Genomic DNA, 20,049 nt, shown 5'->3' with positions numbered 1-20,049 from the left:
TATACAGTAGATGTACATGTATCTTTATGTTAAAGCCTTGACTCTATGCTATCTCATTCTCTAGATCTGGCATATGGATCGGTTATTACATTGAAGAACATGCGTACCGCCACTGGATATCTGCACTCACACTGGCACCTGTACCCCGAGGGGGTGGGAGCTCGGCAGCAGCAGGTCAGCTCATCTGGACAGTACCCAGAAGACACTTGCTTTTCCCCGGGCTGTTCTAATGATCCCCTTCCTTCTTCCAGGTCACCACATACTCACACAAAGACCAGAACAACTTCTGGGTCATAAAGAAGCAAGACTCTGATTATGGTAATTAGCGCAGTGCCATTGGTGCGTGAGGGCCAGAGTAATGTCCTCTCCTCCTGACGGCTGCCATTGTTTTAATTACAGACCCTGCGGGCCCTCTGGAGTTTGTACGTCATGGGGACATCATCCGCCTGGAACACAAAACGTGAGTTTCCCTCCAGAGTAGGAAGAGCGCATTAAGAAAATGTATTTCCTTCAGGCACAGAGTTGGGGTTAGTATCTGAGGAAATAATTACTGCCATAGAGCCATGTAACCCGTGGATTCACAGGGAGATAGTTCCTAGAAAGAAGGTGTATACAGTATACACTATTAAATCTGACCTCCGGCCTTCGCTTTAGTCTTGCAAAGTTGCAGAGGCATAACTAGAATCTTCAGGGCCTCGGTGCAAGAAACCATGGAGAACCCCCCTAACCCATGGCTGGGCCCTGCCTTCCGAGCCCGATGGCAGAACGCCAGACCCCGTTTGCAAGTGCAACCTTTGCAACCCTGGTAGATCCATCACTGGTGTCAGTAGGTTTTTTATTTTTGTTATTTTATGTTTTTTTTTTTTTTTTTTTATAGGAGCCCCATTGGGGGCTTTGATGAGATATCTGAAGTCTAAACAGACTTCTGTTGTTTCACCTTTGAGGCAGAGAAAGGAGATTGAGGACACAGTGCTCAGATGCACAGAATGAATGAACAGGAATAGCTCTGTATAGAGCTTTCTGTTCATTCCCAAACTGAAGCATAGTAAATACAGTTATGAATAAACAGAGCCAGTGATTGGTATAAATCACAGACACTATTCATTAAGACCAGGAAGGGGCCGGTAATTGACATACTTACCGGACCCTTCCTGACAGATCCCCAGCAGCAGCTGGCTGGAGAGGGAAGGGGGGAAGCTGGTAGAGCTGCAGGGGAGCCAGAAGACAACACAACAGGGCTGGAGAACCCACAGACTGCGGGGCCGAAGAGCCCACATAAAGCGGGGCAGCAGGACCTGGATAGGAGGGGCAGCATGCAATAGGCATGAGAAACTGATCCTCCATTTTCCTGCTGAATACCTGGGGGAGGGAGAGGAGGAGAAGCAGGCTTTCAGCGCCTGCTACCCCTCCTATCCAGGTGTACAGGGGGCTGCAAAATAAAAAATAGAAAAAAAAGAAAAAAATGTTAAAGCCCCCCCCCCCTGCACCAAAGAAAACGCATACGTAAGTCACACCCGCAAATGAAAACGGTGTTCAGATCAAACATGTGAGGATCGTCGTAGTAAGAGCAATAATTCTAGAAAAAGACCTCCTCTGTAACTCTAAACTGGTAACCGTTAAAAAATGTTTAAAGTGTCGCCCATGGAGATTAAGTACTGTGGTAATACCATTCCACGAGCATGCGCAATTTTAAACCATAACTTCTTGGGTATCTGTTTACTCGGCATGACATCTTTCACACTATACAAAAACAAAATGGGCTAACTTTACTGTTTTTTTTTTTTTAATTCAGTGAAATGTATTTTTTCCCCAAAAAATTGCGTTTGAAAGACCGCTACTCAAATACCGCGTGACAAAAAATATTGCAATGACCGCCATTTTATTCTCCATAGTCTTTGCTAAAAAAACTATCTATCTAACTATAATAAAAAAAATATAGATAGATAGATACACACACACATATATATATATATATATATGTGTGTATGTATATGTATGTATAATGTATATATGTTTGGGGGTTCTAAGTAATTTTCTAGCAAAATAATGATTTTAACTTCTAAACATGTGTCAGAAATAGACCTGGTCCTTAAGTGGTTAGTTGGCTTTGAACACGGCATGGTTATTGGTGCCAGGCGGACTGGTCTGAGTATTTCAAAAACTGCTGATCTACTGAAAGTTTTACGCACAACCATCTCGTGGGTTTACAAAGAATGGTCCAAAAAAAGAGAAAATATCCAGTTGTGTGGAGGAAAATTCCTGGTTGATGTCAGAGGAGAATGGGCAGACTGGTTTGAGATGATCGAAAGGCAACAGTAAGTCAAATAACCGCTTGTTACATCCAAGGTATGCAAGATACTATCTCTGACCGCACAACACATTGAACCTCGAAGGAGATGCAGAAGACCACACTGGGTGCCACTCCTGTCAGCTAAGAACAGGAAACTAAGGCTAAAATTGGCACAGGCTCACCAAAATTGGACAATAGAAGATTGGAAAAACGTTGCCTGGTCTGATGAGTCTCAATTTTTAGCTGCGACATTCAGATGATCGAGTCAGAATTTGGTATAAACATGAAAGCATGGATCCATCCTGCCTTGTATCAATGGTTCAGGTTGGTGGTGGTGGTGTTGTAATGGCGTGTGGAATATTTTCTTGGCACTCTTTGGGCCCCTTAGTACCAATTGAGCATGGTTTTCAAAACCACGGCCTACCTGAGTATTGTTGCTGACCATGTCCATCCCTTTATGACTACAGTGTCCCCATCTTCTGATGGCTCCTTCCAGCAGGATAATGCACCATGTCACAAAGCTCAAATCATCTCACCACTGGTTTCTTCACCATGACAATGAGGTCACTGTACTCCAATGGCCTCCACACTCACCAGATCCAGTCACTGTACTCCAATGGTCTCCACACTCACCACATCTCATCCAATAGAGAACCTTTGGGATGTGGTAGAATGGGAGAGTCGCGTCATGGATGTGCAGTCCACAAATCTGCAGTAACTGCGTGATGCTATGATGTCACTATGGAGCAAAATCTCTGAGGAATGTTTGCAACACCTTGTTGAATCTCTGCCACGAAGAATGAAGGCAAAAGGGGGTCCAACCCGGCACTAGCAAGGTGTACCTAATAAAGTGGCCGGTGAGTGTATATCTCTAAAGCAGCCTTTCTCAACCTTTTCAACAGAGGAACCCTTGAAATAAATTTCTGGTCTCGGGGAACCCCTGCTAAAAATTAAAAATCTACAACTCATGACACATTAGTGTTACAGTCAGTGGGAAGAAGGCTCCTTACTCTTGTCATCATTGGGAAGAATTACCCCCTTACAGATAACTAAAAGGAACAATGGTGTCATTGGGAACATATCGGAGAGGCAGAAATTGCCCATTGCTCAAGGAACCCCTAGCAACCTCAGGAGGGACCCCTGGCAACCTCAGGAGGGACCCCTAGCAACCTCAGGAGGAACCCTGGTTGAGAAACCTTACAAGAATGGATTGGTTTCTTCTGCAGAAGTTGAAGTACATGGGAAAGTGCAAGATGATGTAAAAGGGAACATTTGAAGGTCATGGAAAGCGGATGCCTTGGCCGGCAAGCGGTCAGCTCTGTAGATCTGTGTTTATGTGTAGTGTTTATGGAGCACAGCTGTGGAGTGCGCGCTGTGTGATCGGAGCCAGGTGTCTGCGCTCAGCGTGATCGGGGAATAAAACCATTTCTAAAAAGATGCTTTGCTTACATGAGATGTTTATAAAGGGTGTAAGTCGGACCTTCGCTGCAGCTCATGGTATAAACAGCTGGGAGCGGGATCTCCCCTGGAAGAGGAGGGTCTCCAAGGGGGGCTTCAGAGATGGAAAAATCTGCATCCCATAAACCGTTACTTGACCTTCATCTCCGCCATTTACAAATTCCATCTCATGTTTACAACTCAGGTCAGAATATTCCATTGTATATAATCCGCTGCAGGCGCACAGGCCCTTCGTGTCCTCGCTGTCCCCGGGGATCCGGCACCGTCGAGGGGATGAAGGTCTGGCAGCCTTCATCCTGGTTCCCTCCTCTGACCTGCGGCTTGGAGGCCAGACATCTGACAGGGAAAATTCTTGAGAATTGTCTCCAATAACGTATCTCTTTATTTATGCGAGATTTAACCTCCCTTCCTATTACAGTAATCACTTTGTAGATTTCCGTTTTACAGAGTTGGGGGAGAAGAATAGCTTAGTAGTTTGCACGTCTGCCTTGCAGCACTGGGGTCCTCGGTTTCAATGCTTGTTTTCAGTCCTGGCTTGGACACTGTCTGCATGAAGTTTGCATGCTCTACCTGTGCTTGTGTGGGATTCCTCCCCCTCTGGTTGGTTAGTTACATGAGTACCAGCCTGTAATACCCCTCCATTACCAGGCCATCATTCAATGATTTGATAGTTTGACTGACACTTACTCTGTCATGCAACACTTTACCCAAATAATTTCTTATAATTTTTTTTTGAGACAGAGCTTTCTTTTACTGGTATTAAATAGCCTTTTTATTTGTTTTTCTTTTAACAAAAATTGGGAGAAAACTGATGTCCCATTTCTTGAGGTCCAAAAATACCTCCAAAATTGTTTAGTTTAGGATGTAGTGCACAGTGCAGCATTGGCTCACTGTGATGGCCAATCAGAGACATCACAAATCTAAACACTGCTGATTAGCACACACAGGTCTAGCATGCAACCACCATGCAACTGCAACTGTTTGCAGTTGTATGGTTGTTGCGTGCTAGACCTGTGTGTGCTAATCAGCGTCATTGGTGGAGCTGTCCCTCCCATAGGGGCTAGATTGGGGCTCCATCTGTCTCCTTGCTCCCACAGGGACACAAAGCTGTATTTTATGTGACTAGGAGTCCTGCCTGAGCACTGCTCTCCACACACAGAAATATCAGTATTATCCTACTGTCCAGCACCCCTCCAGAAGAAGACTTGGATAAGTTGAAACGCGTTGGGGCTTTGGACAAGAACCAATGGGATTGTACCCTGCTGTGCACTAACACTGTCAGGCCCATGCTGTGATGTGCTTCATGGGTTTGATCGTGTATGTAGTTGTTTTAACCGTTTGTCTTTTGAGTCCCACTTTGTGGGGATGTTTTAACTCATGTTAATAAATTTATAACATTGTTCATATTGAATAAATGATTTCTGGCATCACTCAAAGTCCCGCCTCTTCTCCTTATGGCCTATTTGGCAATTTTTGAGGATCTATTGTTGCTAGCGGGGGCCCTATAGTTACTGGCTGCAGGGGATCTATTTTACTGCTTTTCATGTTATTACCAAATTGCCTGCAAATTATTCATTACCACAGAATGATGTGTGGTTCTCTAAAAGGGCAGTACTGGGAGGTGGGTAGGGGGTGGAACCAAGGGATGGTGCTCGGAGGTGTGTAGGGGTGACCAAGAAAGGGGGGGGGGTTCCTGCTATTCTCTGAGGGGGAAAAAAGGCCTGTGTGTATGTATGCATGTGAGATTCACTCAATGGATCATCGATAAAACGCTTCCTTGGCATCTCTATAATAATTAGACTGCTATCTCTGTTACAGATGTAATAAAGTGTGACTCCCACCTTGGAGTATTTGCTAGTGAAGAATGTAGGACTTTTTTTTTTTTTTTCCCCTATTTTTGCCTCCATTTTCTGCAGAAATTTTCATTTGACTTCTCCTTAGATAAAGCTATAGTCTGGTTTTCCTGCAGCTCTGCCCCCACTCCTTGTCTCTGAACTGTCACTGTGTGCGCACACTTTGCAGTTCGAGAAGCCGTGCATTATCAGGCTAAGCCATATGAGAAAAGATCAGAGGTTTACAGTCTTGCAGGAGAGAATAGGGGAAAGGTAGGTATCTTTAGGGCACAGTAGGACCATCAGTCCCTGAACGGTGGCTACTGCGTCCTCCTGTGTGCGTGGATCAATTATGTTTATATTTTGGCTTCCCAGGACAGGCCGCAACCTGCACAGCCACCAGCGTGAGGCGCCACTGACTAAGAAACACCTGCAAGTTACAGCATATGGAACGGTGAGCAGTTGGAGTCTGCTGCATTTTGTGTAATATGTTTCTGACTAAAACCAAATAACCCCCCCCCCCCTCTCCTTCTCAGAATGGCACTGGGGACACCAATGATTTCTGGAGAATCGAAGTTTCTGGAGGGCAGAGCCCCGTGAAAGTTCTTCGCAGTCGGATACGACTTTTGCACCTATCCACAGGCTGCGTCCTCGGCTCCTCGGGGAAGACCCTTCCCAAGTGGTATGTCACTCTCCAGATCATTTCCTCTCCAACCCTTAATGTGCTGAGAATGGCCCTGCACTAGAAAGGGCCTGTTTTATTTGGTGTGTTAATAGGTTTACCACAGGAAAACACATTATTTATTTATTTTTTTAATTTTATATAATATATATATATATCTCAGTTGGGTCCATATATATTTGGACACAGGCACAATTTTTTTGAGGTATGTACTGAAACATATTCAAGCTATAGTTATATAATGGATATGGGCTGAAAGTGCACACTCACACTTTCATTTGAGGGTATGTACATCCAAATCGGGGAAAGGGTTTAGGAATTACAGCTCCAGGTGTGGACCACTCTTTAGTTTCTTCATCAATTAAGCAGGTAAAAGGTGTGGAGTTGATTCTAAGTGTGGCATTTGCATTAGGAATCTATTGCTGTGAACCTACATCATGCTTTCAAAGGAGCCGTCCATGCAAGTGAAACAGACCATTGTAAGGCTTCAAAAATGAAACAAATCCATCAGAGAGATAGCCACAACATTAGGAGTGGCCAAATAAACAGTTTGGTACATTCTGAGGAAAGAAGAACGCACTGGTGAGCTCAGCGACATAAATAGGCCTGGATGTCCACTGAAGACAACAGTGGTGAATGATCGTAGGATCCTCTCTATGGTGATGAAAAACCCATTCACAACATCAAGATAAGTAAAGGACACTCTCCAGGAGGTGGGCATATCACTGTCAAAGTCTACAATCAAGAGAAGACTTCACAAGGGCAGAGGGTTCACCACAAGGTGCAAACCATTCATATGCCTGAGCAACAGAAAAGCCAGATTAGACTTTGCCAAAAAACATCTAAAAAAACCAGACCAGTTCTAGAAAAGCCTTCTTTGGACGGATGAAACTAAGATTAGTCTGTACCAGAATGACGGGAAGAAAAAAACATGGCGAAGGCTTGGAACAGCTCATGATCCAAAGCATACAACGTCATCTGTAAAACATGGTGGAGACAGTGTGATGGCATGCATGGCTTCCAGTGGCACTGGGTCATTGGTGTTTATTGATGATGTGACAGAAGCAGCCGAATGAATTCTGCAGTGTTTAGAGGTATACTGTCAGCCCAGATTCAGCCAAATGCAGCAAAGTTGATTGGACAGCGCTTTACAGTACAGATGGAAAATGATCCAAAACACACTGCAAAAGCAACCCAGGAGCTTTGGAAGGAAAATAAGTGGAATAATCTGCAATGGCTGAGTCAATCACCTAATCTCAACCCAATTGAGCGTGCATTTCACTTACTGAAGGCAAAACTAAAGGCAAAAAGACCCACAAACATAGAACAACTGAAGACAGCTGCAGTTAGAGCCTGGAAAAGCATCAGAAAGGAGGAAACCCAGTCCTTGGTAATGTCCATGGATTCCAGACTTCAGACAGTCATTGCCAGTAAAGAATTCGCAACAAAATATATTAAAAATTAACATTTTATTTGTGATTATATAGTGCCTTGCGAAAGTATTCGGCCCCCTTGAACTTTGCGACCTTTTGCCACATTTCAGGCTTCAAACATAAAGCTATAAAACTGTAATTTAGTGGGACACAATCATGAAGTGGAACGAAATTTATTGGATATTTCAAACTTTGTTAACAAATAAAAAAACTGAAAAATTGGGTGTGCAAAATTATTCAGCCCCTTTACTTTCAGTGCAGCAAACTCTCTCCAGAAGTTCAGTGAGGATCTCTGAATGATCCAATGTTGACCTAAATGATAAATAGAATCCACCTGTGTGTAATCAAGTCTCCGTATAAATGCACCTGCACTGTGATAGTCTCAGAGGTCAGTTTAAAGCGCAGAGAGCATCATGAAGAACAAGGAACACACCAGGTAGGTTGTTGTGGAGAAGTTTAAAGCCGGATTTGGATACAAAAAGATTTCCCAAGCTTTAAACATCCCAAGGAGCACTGTGCAAGCGATAATATTGAAATGGAAGGAGTATCAGACCACTGCAAATCTACGAAGACCTGGCTGTCCCTCTAAACTTTCAGCTCATACAAGGAGAAGACTGATCAGAGATGCAGCCAAGAGGCCCATGATCACTCTGGATGAACTGCAGAGATCTACAGCTGAGGTGGGAGACTCTGTCCATAGGACAACAATCAGTCGTATACTGCACAAATCTGGCCTTTATAGAAGAGTGGCAAGAAGAAAGACATTTCTTAAAGATATCCATAAAAAGTGTTGTTTAAAGTTTGCCACAAGCCACCTGGGAGACACACCAAACATGTGGAAGAAGGTGCTCTGGTCAGATGAAACCAAAATCGAACTTTTTGGCAACAATGCAAAACGTTCTGTTTGGCGTAAAAGCAACACAGCTCATCACCCTGAACACACCATCCCCACTGTCAAACATGGTGGTGGCAGCATCATGGTTTGGGTCTGCTTTTCTTCAGCAGGGACAGGGAAGATGGTTAAAATTGATGGGAAGATGGATGGAGCCAAATACAGGACCATTCTGGAAGAAAACCTGATGGAGTCTGCAAAAGACCTGAGACTGGGACGGAGATTTGTCTTCCAACAAGACAATGATCCAAAACATAAAGCAAAATCTACAATGGAATGGTTCACAAATAAACATATCCAGGTGTTAGAATGGCCAAGTCAAAGTCCAGACCTGAATCCAATCGAGAATCTGTGGAAAGAACTGAAAACTGCTGTTCACAAACGCTCTCCATCAAACCTCACTGAGCTCGAGCTGTTTTGCAAGGAGGAATGGGCAAAAATTTCAGTCTCTCGATGTGCAAAACTAATAGAGACATACCCCAAGCGACTTACAGCTGTAATCGCAGCAAAAGGTGGCGCTACAAAGTATTAACTTAAGGGGGCTGAATAATTTTGCACGCCCAATTTTTCAGTTTTTTATTTGTTAAAAAAATTTGAAATATCCAATAAATTTCGTTCCACTTCATGATTGTGTCCCACTTGTTGATTCTTCACAAAAAAATTACAGTTTTAGATCTTTAGGTTTGAAGCCTGAAATGTGGCAAAAGGTCGCAAAGTTCAAGGGGCCGAATACTTTCGCAAGGCACTGTATGCATTTGTCCAATTACATTTGAGCCCCTGAAAATGGGGGGGGACAGTATATAAAAATGGTTGCAGTTCTTAAAATTTGTACTTCATATTTTTTCAACCCCTTGGATTAAAGCTGAAAGTCTGCACTTCAAATTCATTTGGATTGTTTGTTTCCTTTTAATTTTATTCTGGTGGCATACAGAGCCAAAAGTATGAAAATTGTGCCTGTGTCCAAATATATGTGAACCTACCTGTGTGTATATATAGATAATGTTCCATATTAACAGTTTTGGGCTGTACAGATAACGCCCTTATCAGAGTAGAAGACATCTAGACTATGTTGTCAAAAGTGTTGGGACACCTGACTTTACACGCACTTGAACTTTAATGGCATCCCAGTCTGATGCTGGCCATACGCTAGCCGTAAAACCGTTCAAACTCGTTTTCGAATAACGAACACTTGGCCGTGAGGGCAACCGATTTTGCCATCATGTAATGACCGAATTGTGATCGATAAATCATTCAATGGACATAAATGAATCCATTTTTCATTCACTTTGTCAGATATGCCTAGTGCAAAGAGTTTGGACGAGAAACACAATCTTTTAATTTATCATTCATTCGACAGATTTTTCCAAACTGTTCTTTCAATTTTTCAGCTCTGAAAAGTTTAAAACCGATTTTTCTATTTGGACTGGACGAAAAACGAATGAACAGTCCAAATCACAGATTTTCAAATGATTTTTCGGCTAGTGTATGGCCAGCATTACTCCGTAGGGTTTAATATTGAGTTGGGGATGGCCCTTCTTGTCTCAACATGACTGCGCACCAGTGCACAAAGCAAGGTCCATGAAGACATGGATGAGCGAGTTTGGGGTGGAGAAACTTGACTGGCCTGCACAGAGTTCTGACCTCCACCCGGTAGAACACCTTTGGGATGAGTTAGAGTGGAGACTGCGAGCCAAGCCTTCTTGTCCAACACCTCACAAATGCTGCCTGACCGCACAAATGCTCTTCTGGAAGAATGGTCAAACATTCCCATAGACACTCCTAAACCTTGTGGACAGCCTTCCCAGAAGAGTTGAAGCTTTTATAGCTGCAAAGGGTGGGCCGACTCAATATTGAACCCTACGGACTAAGACTGGGAAGCCATTAAAGTTCATGTAGCTCTGACATATTCTGTGGTTCTGTAGATGGTTATGATCTCATTGTGAGGACAGATTTCAGATTTCAACAGTGAATGATGATATAATAACTTCTTTTGTTTAATATCAGGGGATGGGAGCAGGGGGAGGTGACGTGCAGTCCTTATTTACGGGAGAGTCCCAGCACCACATGGAATGCAGAGGACCACGAGAACCCGCGATGTAAGTGCCCCCCGATGGCCTGCTGTAGTCAGATTCTGTTCTGTCACTTAACCGTGGTTTTTGATTTGTCTGTCACTCATAGACTCATTCTCTACTCTCCTACCTAATAGTCGTTTACGTAGACACTGTTCTAATTGGACACACAATGTCACACAATTTCCTGCTAGCCTTCTGATATACCAAAAATGATGGGGAATAAAATAGCATCTTACAGTCTACATGTATACCTCCATCCTCTAGTGTGTGTGAATACTGATATCATCATATTTATTAAAAGCTGGGCAATCATACGATAGAAGTATGGGATTAGATAGTTATCTTACAATAAAAGATGAGATCAGATGACGATCATGCCATAGACGGACAGGATCAGATGGTGATCATATGATAGGACAGGATCAGATGGTGATCATACGATAGGACGGGATCAGATGGTGATCATACGATAGGACGGGATCAGATGGTGATCATATGATAGGACAGGATCAGATGGTGATCATACGATAGGACGGGATCAGATGGTGATCATACGATAGGACGGGATCAGATGGTGATCATACGATAGGACGGGATCAGATGGTGATCATACGATAGGACGGGATCAGATGGTGATCATACGATAGGACGGGATCAGATGGTGATCATACGATAGGACGGGATCAGATGGTGATCATACGATAGGACGGGGTCAGATGGTGATTATGGGGTAGAAGGATGGGATCAGATAGAAAAAAAGGGGTGCAATTTTATCTCCTTTAGGGATTTAAACTATATGAAAGGAAGCAGTCAGTTTGTATACATTGGGGGAGGAGGAAGGGATTTGATTGCATTACATAATGATGGTAGGAAATTGTAATGTAAATGGTCGCTTTGGATGTCATAGCTGCAGCATCTTTCCTGATGGCCTCCTTGAACTTGTCTCCTCTGCAGTGCCAAATATCAGTGTCTCCATTCTGAAGCCCTCGTTCCTGGAAATCCTGTTGGAGTCGCACGTTGTCATGGTGCGGGTAGGTGTCACACACTGCCATAGTGTGGGTGTCGCACGTTGTCATGGTGCGGGTAGGTGTCACACACTGCCATAGTGTGGGTGTCGCACGTTGTCATGGTGCGGGTAGGTGTCACACACTGCCATAGTGTGGGTGTCGCACGTTGTCATGGTGCGGGTAGGTGTCACACACTGCCATAGTGTGGGTGTCGCACATTGTCATGGTGTGGGTAGGTGTCACACACTGCCATAGTGTGGGTGTCGCACGTTGTCATGGTGCGGGTAGGTGTCACACACTGCCATAGTGTGGGTGTCGCACGTTGTCATAGTGCGGGTAGGTGTCACACACTGCCATAGTGTGGGTGTCGCACGTTGTCATGGTGTGGGTAAATGTCACATGTGTGCATGGTGTGGGTGTCACACGTTGTCATGGTGCAGGTAAGTATCACATGTTGCCATGTTGTGGTCATGTGCGCTCTCTTGCTCTGTGTCAGGCAGTAACTTTCTCTTTTCTCTTTCCTGAAGGCAAACAGTGGGCTAAAACCAAAAGAGCATGAGGTCACATCAAAGCCGTGGCACTGGCCCATCAACTTTCAGGTGAGTCATGGTGTGAATGGCAGCTACCCCACCATCTCACAGAAAGCTGTCACTGTGCTGTATGGTGGGTGGGAGAGACCTCATTTTTTTTTCCTTAATATTCTGTCTCTGCAGGGTCTCCGATTCTCGGGCGTTAATGCTACAGACACCCGCGTTTACCTCCTTGGAAATCCGGTGAGTGTGTCTGTAGGTCAGAGGGATATAGAAACTACTGGGATCTGATTGCTTGGTATGCGTAGCACAAGCACCCCACGTATTTCCCATAATACAGAGCTGGTCTTGTTGTGTTTGTGTTATTCTAATATGGTGCTTGGTGACTGCTAACAGGACATGTTGTATAGAGTTCCAGGTAGCAACACAGCTGTGATAATTAGAGGCAGGGCATGGTCTCCCATTTCCAGGTAGCACCACAGCTGTGATAATGCTGAGTCACGTTCTTCAGTTTCCAAGTAGCAACACAGATGTGATAATAAGAACAAGGCCATGTTCTCCTAATTCCAAGTAGTGGCACAGCTGTGATAGTGACCGGCCATCTTCCCCGGCTGTGCATTGTTCCTCTGTTCTACTGTTGTAAGCTGCAGGTTTTTTTTGTCAGTATGAAGCAGTAGTTGCCCTGTTCTCAGCACAGGTGAGTTTAATAGTGGTGGTAATGGTGGTAAGAGTGCCAGGCATTGATTATAAATTGTGTATTTTATATCAATTATACTTACTTCCTCCTCTCTGTATCAGGTCATCTGGTGGCTCAATCTGGCCTGTCTGGGTGTGTATGCACTTCTGGTGGTCTGGGCAGCTGTCTCCCTCCAGCGTGGCCTATGCCTGTCTGAGCCAGTGAAAGGTAAATCTGTGTGGCTGGTTCTGTGAGTTCCTGAGCTGGGTTGCCCCTGTATGGCTGGTTTTGTAATCCCCATTGATTGTGTGGGGCCCCATGTGGCTAGTTCTATGATTCTCCTGAAACAGTTTCTTTGATTTCCCTGGCTGTGTGATGCCTGTGTGGCTGGATCTGTGATTCTCCTGGCTGTGTGCCCCCTGTGTGGCTGGTTCTATAATTTCCCTGGCTGTGTGCCCCCTGTTTGTCTGGTTCTGTGATTTCCTTGCCAGTGTGCCCCCTGTGTAGCTGGTTCTGTGACTTCTCTGGTTATGTGGCATCTGTGTGGCTGGTTCTTTTATTTTCCTGGCTGTGTGCCCCCTGTGTGTGACTGGTTCTGTGATTTCCCTGCCAGTGTGCCCCCTGTGTGTGGCTGGTTCTGTGATTTCTCCTGGCTGTGTGCCCCCTGTGTGTGGCTGGTTCTGTGATTTCCCTGGCTGTGTGACCCCTTTGGGTCTGGTTTTGTGATTTCCCTTGCTATTTTGGCCCTTGTGTGTCGGTGTCTGGTTCTGTGACTTCTCTGGTTATGTGGCCGGTTCTGTCATTCTCCTGGCTGTGTGACACCTGTGTGTCTGGTTCTATGATTTCCCTGGCTGTGTGCCTTGTGTGTGGCTGGTTCTGTGATTTCTCTGGCTGTGTACCCCCTGTGTGGCTGGTTCTGTGATTTCTCTGGCTGTGTACCCCCTGTGTGGCTGGTTCTGTTATTTTCTCTGGCTGTGAGACCCCCTATGTGTCTGGTTCTATGATTTCCCTGGCTCTGTGTTTTTCTCCTGGCTTTGTGGCTGGTTCTGTGATTTCTCCTGGCTGTGTGACCCCCGTGTGGCTAGTTTTGTGATTCCTCTGGCAGTGTGGGGCTGATTTTGTGATTTCCCTGGCTGTGTGGCCCCTGTGTGGCTGATTCTGTGATTCTCCTGGCTGTGTGGCCCCTGTGTGGCTGCTTCTATGATTCTCGTAGCTCTGTGGCCCCCTCTAACAATGACATCCTTTTATTACAGAGAGTTACACCCTGCTCCTGGAGAGTGGGGGGCCGCTTCTACTGGGGTGGCTGCTGCATTATTGTCCCTTCTACTTCATGGGTCGAGTGCTGTACTACCACCATTACTTCCCGGCCCTGCTCTTCTCCTGCATGTTGACTGGTGGGTATCTTCAGACTGACACACCGGGTATGAACAGGTTTCTCAAACTATAGGACTGGCATTAAATGCCTCCTCCCCCTTCTATGAACATGGCATTAAGTTGTCCATGAAATTTCCATGACGAAAATGAGCAGAAAAAAATTAAAATCTATAAAGTAAATTTTTAAGGCATTGTTCTCTAAATCTGGGTTCTGACAGCAGTGTTATACATGATTTCTAATAAAAATGGGAGAAAAGCAATACTCTTCTTTAAAAATGACCTGAGGATGATCCCCCTCCTGTGCACCAAGAGGAGGGGGCTGTGGAGGGTTTTAGCAGGCCTTGGGGGGGGTACTAGTGAGAGGATAAGGGAGAGAGAAGATGTGAGGGGGGGGTGTAGGGTACTAATGAGAAGATAGGGGACAACTGTGAAGGAAATTAGAATAGGGGGATGTCAGGTAGGCCTTGGTGAGGGGGGGGGGTTATTAGTGAGAAGATAAGGAGAGGGAGGAGATGTGAAGGGTACTAATGAGAAGATAGGGGAAAGCTGTGAAGGATACTAGAATATGGGGTTGTCAGGTAGGCCTTGGTGGGGGGGGGGGGCTATTAGTGAAAGGGTAAAGGGGGGGGTGTAGGGTACTAATGAGAGGATAGAGGACAGCTGTGAAGGATTTTAGAATATGGGGGTGTCAGACAGGCCCTGGTGATCGGGGTATTAGTGAGAAGATAAGGGAGGGAGGAGATGTGAAGGGTACTAATGAGAAGATGGGGGACACCTGTGAAAGATATTAGCGAATGGGGGTGTCAGACAGGCCATGGTGAGGGGCGGTGGAGATTATTAGTGAGACAATGGTATCAGATTGGCCTTAATGAGTGTGTGAAATAGACAGCAGAGATGGCAAATACTTAATACTGAGGAGCAGTTGATATGGAAGGATGATGGAACAGGCAGGAGGAAGCACTGACTGGTCAGACATTGATATGGCTGTGATGGTACAGGTACTGATTTGTCTGTGATGGTAAAGACACCGATATGTCTGTGTTGGCACGGCAACCCATTTTGCTGTGGTGATACAGATACTGATATGACTGTGACGGTATTGGAACCAATATGGATGTGATAGTAGTAATATTAATATAGAAGCACTGACTGGTCCTCAGTTAGTGGTTGTAACCATTCAGACACTGATCTGGCTGTGATTGTACTGGTACTGATATGGCTGTGATGGTGCAGGTACTGATATGGCTGTGATGGTACAGGTACTGATATGGCTGTGATGGTGCAAGTACTGATATGGCTGTGATGGTACAAGTACTGATATGGCTGTGATGGTACAGGTACTGATATGGCTGTGATGGTACAAGTACTGATATGGCTGTGATGGTGCAGGTATTGATATGGCTGTGGTTGTACTGGTACTGATATGGCTGTGATGGTGCAAGTATTGATATGGCTGTGATGGTACAAGTACTGATATGGCTGTGATGGTGCAAGTATTGATATGGCTGTGATGGTACAAGTACTGATATGGCTGTGATGGTGCAGGTACTGATATGGCTGTGATGGTACAGGTACTGATATGGCTGTGATGGTGCAAGTACTGATATGGCTGTGATGGTGCAAGTACTGATATGGCTGTGATGGTACAAGTACTGATATGGCTGTGATGGTACAAGTACTGATATGGCTGTGATGGTACAGGTATTGATATGGCTGTGATGGTACAAGTACTGATATGGCTGTGATGGTGCAGGTATTGATATGGCTGTGGTTGTACTGGTACTGATATGGCTGTGATGGTGCAAGTATTGATATGGCTGTGATGGTACAAGTACTGATATGGCTGTGATGGTACAGGTATTGATATGGCTGTGATGGTACAGGTATTGATATGGCTGTGATGGTACAAGTACTGATATGGCTGTGATGGTGCAGGTATTGATATGGCTGTGGTTGTACTGGTACTGATATGGCTGTGATGGTGCAAGTATTGATATGGCTGTGATGGTACAAGTACTGATATGGCTGTGATGGTACAGGTATTGATATGGCTGTGATGGTACAAGTACTGATATGGCTGTGATGGTGCAGGTATTGATATGGCTGTGGTTGTACTGGTACTGATATGGCTGTGATGGTGCAAGTATTGATATGGCTGTGATGGTACAGGTACTGATATGGCTGTGATGGTACAAGTACTGATATGGCTGTGATGGTACAGGTACTGATATGGCTGTGATGGTACAGGTACTGATATGGCTGTGATGGTACAGGTACTGATATGGCTGTGATGGTACAAGTACTGATATGGCTGTGATGGTACAGGTACTGATATGGCTGTGATGGTACAGGTACTGATATGGCTGTGATGGCACAAAAACCAATTTTGCTGTGGTGGTACAGATACTGCTATGGCTGTGATGGTACTGGAATCAATATGGATGCTATAGTATGAATAGTAATATAGTTGTGATGGTACTAACACTGATACGGTGTGATGGCATAGACACTGCTATTAAATATTTGGCCTGATCTGATCTTGTCTCTCCTCTTCCAGCACTGACACTCTCTGTCCTGTTGAAGCTCTCCTCCCATCTCTGGTGTCCATCTCAGCCGCACTCTATATATACAGCAGGGATGACTCTGCTGATCCTCACCCTCCTATACAGGTGAGTCCTCTCAAAGGGTCATAGGGGTATGATCAATTCCTGTTAAAGTTTAACTGCACTGCATCTGAGCAGCACAAACCAAAAATGTGATTTCATTCATTTTTAATATTCAACACAAACTCCTCCCATCCATTCATGTCTCCATGCTTTATTTTGCTGAACAATCATTTTGAAAAATACCCCCTGGCATTTTTGGCAGTGGCCATCTTGAGCAAGGGCATGAGATTCATGTAGCATTTACTTCCTGGAATCCATCTGCCCTTAGCTCAGGCATGGTCTGAGCTGAGAACCCTCCTGAAGACTCCTGGGATGTATGACATCTTTTTCTTAGGCATGGAAACCAGAAAGCAACTGAAAAAATGCAAAAAAAAAAAAAAAGGTTAAAACAAGTAAATATGATATACTTTCCTATTTATTTTCTAATGCTAGCAGCATGAGGATTAGAAATAGACCGTGTTGATTGAGAGAGTGAAGTTCCGCTTTAAGATCAGGGAGTTTCTGGTCATTGTTTATATCATTGACAGATTACTGTGTGTTTTTTAACTGCTTGCGGACCTCCCACCGTACATATACTGTGGCAGGACGGCCACTCTACACTGGATCATGTACCTAGTACGTGTTGCCCGCGTCTGGGTAGGGGGCGTGCCCACTGCCCCGGCTGTGCTGCAATACGCTGCAGCACACGCCAATCAGTGGATGCCAGCCGCTTATTGGTCGTCGACGTCCGCTGATCTGCTCTGGTAATTAAATTGTAAATAAATTTGTAAATACAAGGCTCTCTTCTGACAGCAGCAATGTGCCGTATTTTTCTCCCTGCAAAGCAGGGAGTAAAAACCGGCACATTACTGTATAAAAACAGCACACACCGCACACACATTACACATAGTTAGGCATACTAACACCCTGATCGCCCTAGATGTTAACCCCTTCCCAGCCAGTACAGTTAGTACAGTCAGTGCATATTATTAGCACTGATCACTGTATTAGTGTCAGTGTCAGTCAGCTCCCTCCCAGCGTCAGTCAGTGTCTGATTGCCTCCCGCAATATCGCAGTCTCACTATAAGTCGTTGATCGCTGCCATTACTAGTAAAAAATAAATAAATAAAAGTTCCTGTACATACAGGTATACCATAGTTTGTAGATCCTATAACATTTGGCGCAAACTAATCAATATACACTTATTGGGATTTTGTTTTACCAAAGACATGTAGCAGAATACATTTTGGCCAAAATTTATGAAGAAATATTATTTTTTATGTTTTATAGCAGAAAGTAAAAAATACGTTTTTGTTGTTTCTTTTTGTTTTTCTTTGTTTTTTTAAGACCTCGTTCACACTGGGGGACGCTACTTGCCGGGGCAACCTCACAGGTCGCGGTGCGTAGCTCGCACCGCAACCTCGGAGCGGCCGGCACGGACTTCATATCATTGAAGTCAATGCAGGTCGCTCCGGGTCGCCCCAAAGAAGCTCCGGACCCTTTTTCTAAGTCGGAGCGACTTGTGTCGCTCCTATTAGAACGGGTCCACAGCTTCTCTATGGCAGGCGACCTACGGCGACCTGTCAGGCGACCAGGTCGCCTCAGTGTCTGTTTATTTTCGTTTATCTCGCAAAAAAAATAAAAAACTCAGAGGTGATCAAATCCCACCAAAAGAAAGCTCTATTTGTGGGGAGAAAAAAGGGTAATTTCATTTGGGCACGTGCAATTACCAGTTAATGTAACGCAGTGCTAAATTGCAAAAAAATGGTCTGGTCATGAAGGGGGTCAAATCTTCCGGAGCTGAAGTGGATAAAGTAGCCAAACAAATACTACCAAAAATTCTCCGTTGACTAGAATATGATTTCCTCCCTCCTGAATCTGTGTGGGATTGTTCCCCTAATGCCCGTCCTTCCTTTTCTTCCAGCTTCTACCTCTTTCACCCCCTGTCGTATGGAATGGAGGGGCCCCTGGCAGACGAACAGGACAGTCCCATGTCAGGGCTGCGATGGATGGACTCCTGGGAGTTCTAGGTCCCACTATGCTGCTTGCTGACCTCTGTAGTTTGGGGGGTCTCCGGCTCAGTCCTGGCGGTGGAGATGCTGTGCCTGGATGTAGACGTTGTGGAGCCTTCATAGACTGTAAAGTGCGATCAGCCATATTCTGGAAACAGCTGAGCGCACACAACGCTGTGTGGACACTATATGGATACATACTATATATTGCTGCTAAACTCAGACTTGTCACTGCCAGCAGGAGGCATCTGTCCTCCAGATTTGGGGTAAGGCGCTATTACATTTACCTGCCCTGCCCCAAACTCACACCACTGCCAGTTCACTTGTTTCCCTTTCATCTTATTTTCTGTATGAATTAGGGAGGGATGAAAGTGCAGAGGACTTTTTTTTCGATGATGGATGGGGGGGGGTTCAGTGTCCTCTATCGGTGTAGGTGGGCGGTCATTGTCCTCTATCATGAGTGGTGTTAGACAAATCTCCCACTCACGCCATCCAGAGGATGCAGAGGTGTGCCAGGAATGACCTAGAATAGGATACGATGCTGTGTGAACAGATCTGTTTGTGTATGAGGATTGCTATATCTGCATTATCATAACATGGTTTAAAAGTCGTACATGGAGCGAATTTCGTTCCTACAACCATGGGTTGCAGGGAAGAAATTTGCTCGATTTCCCCCCATCAACACAGACAGTGTTGATGTGGAAATCCCTCCTGCCGGGCCATTGTCTTGTCCCAGCGGGGGAGGCTGTCCCCATGGCGAGAAGACAGTGATTATTGCTATAGCAGCCACTTGCGATAATCGCAGGTAAAACCCGGCACGCTGGTTAAACCCAAGTTGATCGATCCATCAACTTGTTACATACAGCCTGCCCATAGATCAACTTGTTACATACAGCCTGCCCGTAGATCAACTTGGTACTTTCAGCCTGCCCATACATGGTTTAAATCTCGGACGTTTTCTGCTGAATCAGCTGAGATTCAAACCGTGTATGGCCCGCCTATGTTCACCTTTTTCTAAGGAGTCTGCAGAGCATTGCACCCACAATCAGCAGTGGAGAACATTATTCACGCCCCCAAACTGATACAAAACACTAACGTCTCCTACACTGATAGAAAACGCTAAATCCCCCCAGACTGATAAAGAAC

General features: G+C 45.0%; 1 protein-coding gene across 1 annotated transcript in view; it reads left to right on the top strand.

Moving 5' to 3' along the window:
* Positions 1-19,286, top strand: part of POMT2 (protein O-mannosyltransferase 2) — a 33,141-nt gene extending 13,855 nt beyond the window's left edge. The window contains exons 9-21 of the mRNA XM_082275133.1: positions 65-174; positions 252-318; positions 400-460; positions 5,956-6,034; positions 6,117-6,262; positions 10,592-10,683; positions 11,614-11,690; positions 12,194-12,265; positions 12,380-12,439; positions 12,995-13,100; positions 14,126-14,266; positions 16,804-16,915; positions 18,816-19,286. Of these exons, the coding sequence (XP_082131259.1) occupies positions 65-174; positions 252-318; positions 400-460; positions 5,956-6,034; positions 6,117-6,262; positions 10,592-10,683; positions 11,614-11,690; positions 12,194-12,265; positions 12,380-12,439; positions 12,995-13,100; positions 14,126-14,266; positions 16,804-16,915; positions 18,816-18,921 (1,229 nt within the window). The 3' untranslated portion in view covers positions 18,922-19,286. The remainder of the gene's footprint in view (positions 1-64; positions 175-251; positions 319-399; positions 461-5,955; positions 6,035-6,116; positions 6,263-10,591; positions 10,684-11,613; positions 11,691-12,193; positions 12,266-12,379; positions 12,440-12,994; positions 13,101-14,125; positions 14,267-16,803; positions 16,916-18,815) is intronic.
* The last annotated feature ends 763 nt before the right edge of the window (positions 19,287-20,049 follow it).

The sequence above is a fragment of the Pelophylax lessonae genome (assembly GCF_965119305.1).
Source record: "Pelophylax lessonae genome assembly, chromosome: 13".
NCBI classification, from domain to species: domain Eukaryota; kingdom Metazoa; phylum Chordata; class Amphibia; order Anura; family Ranidae; genus Pelophylax; species Pelophylax lessonae.
Note: the sequence above shows the minus strand (reverse complement) of the source record. Positions and strands in the feature narration are given on the sequence as shown.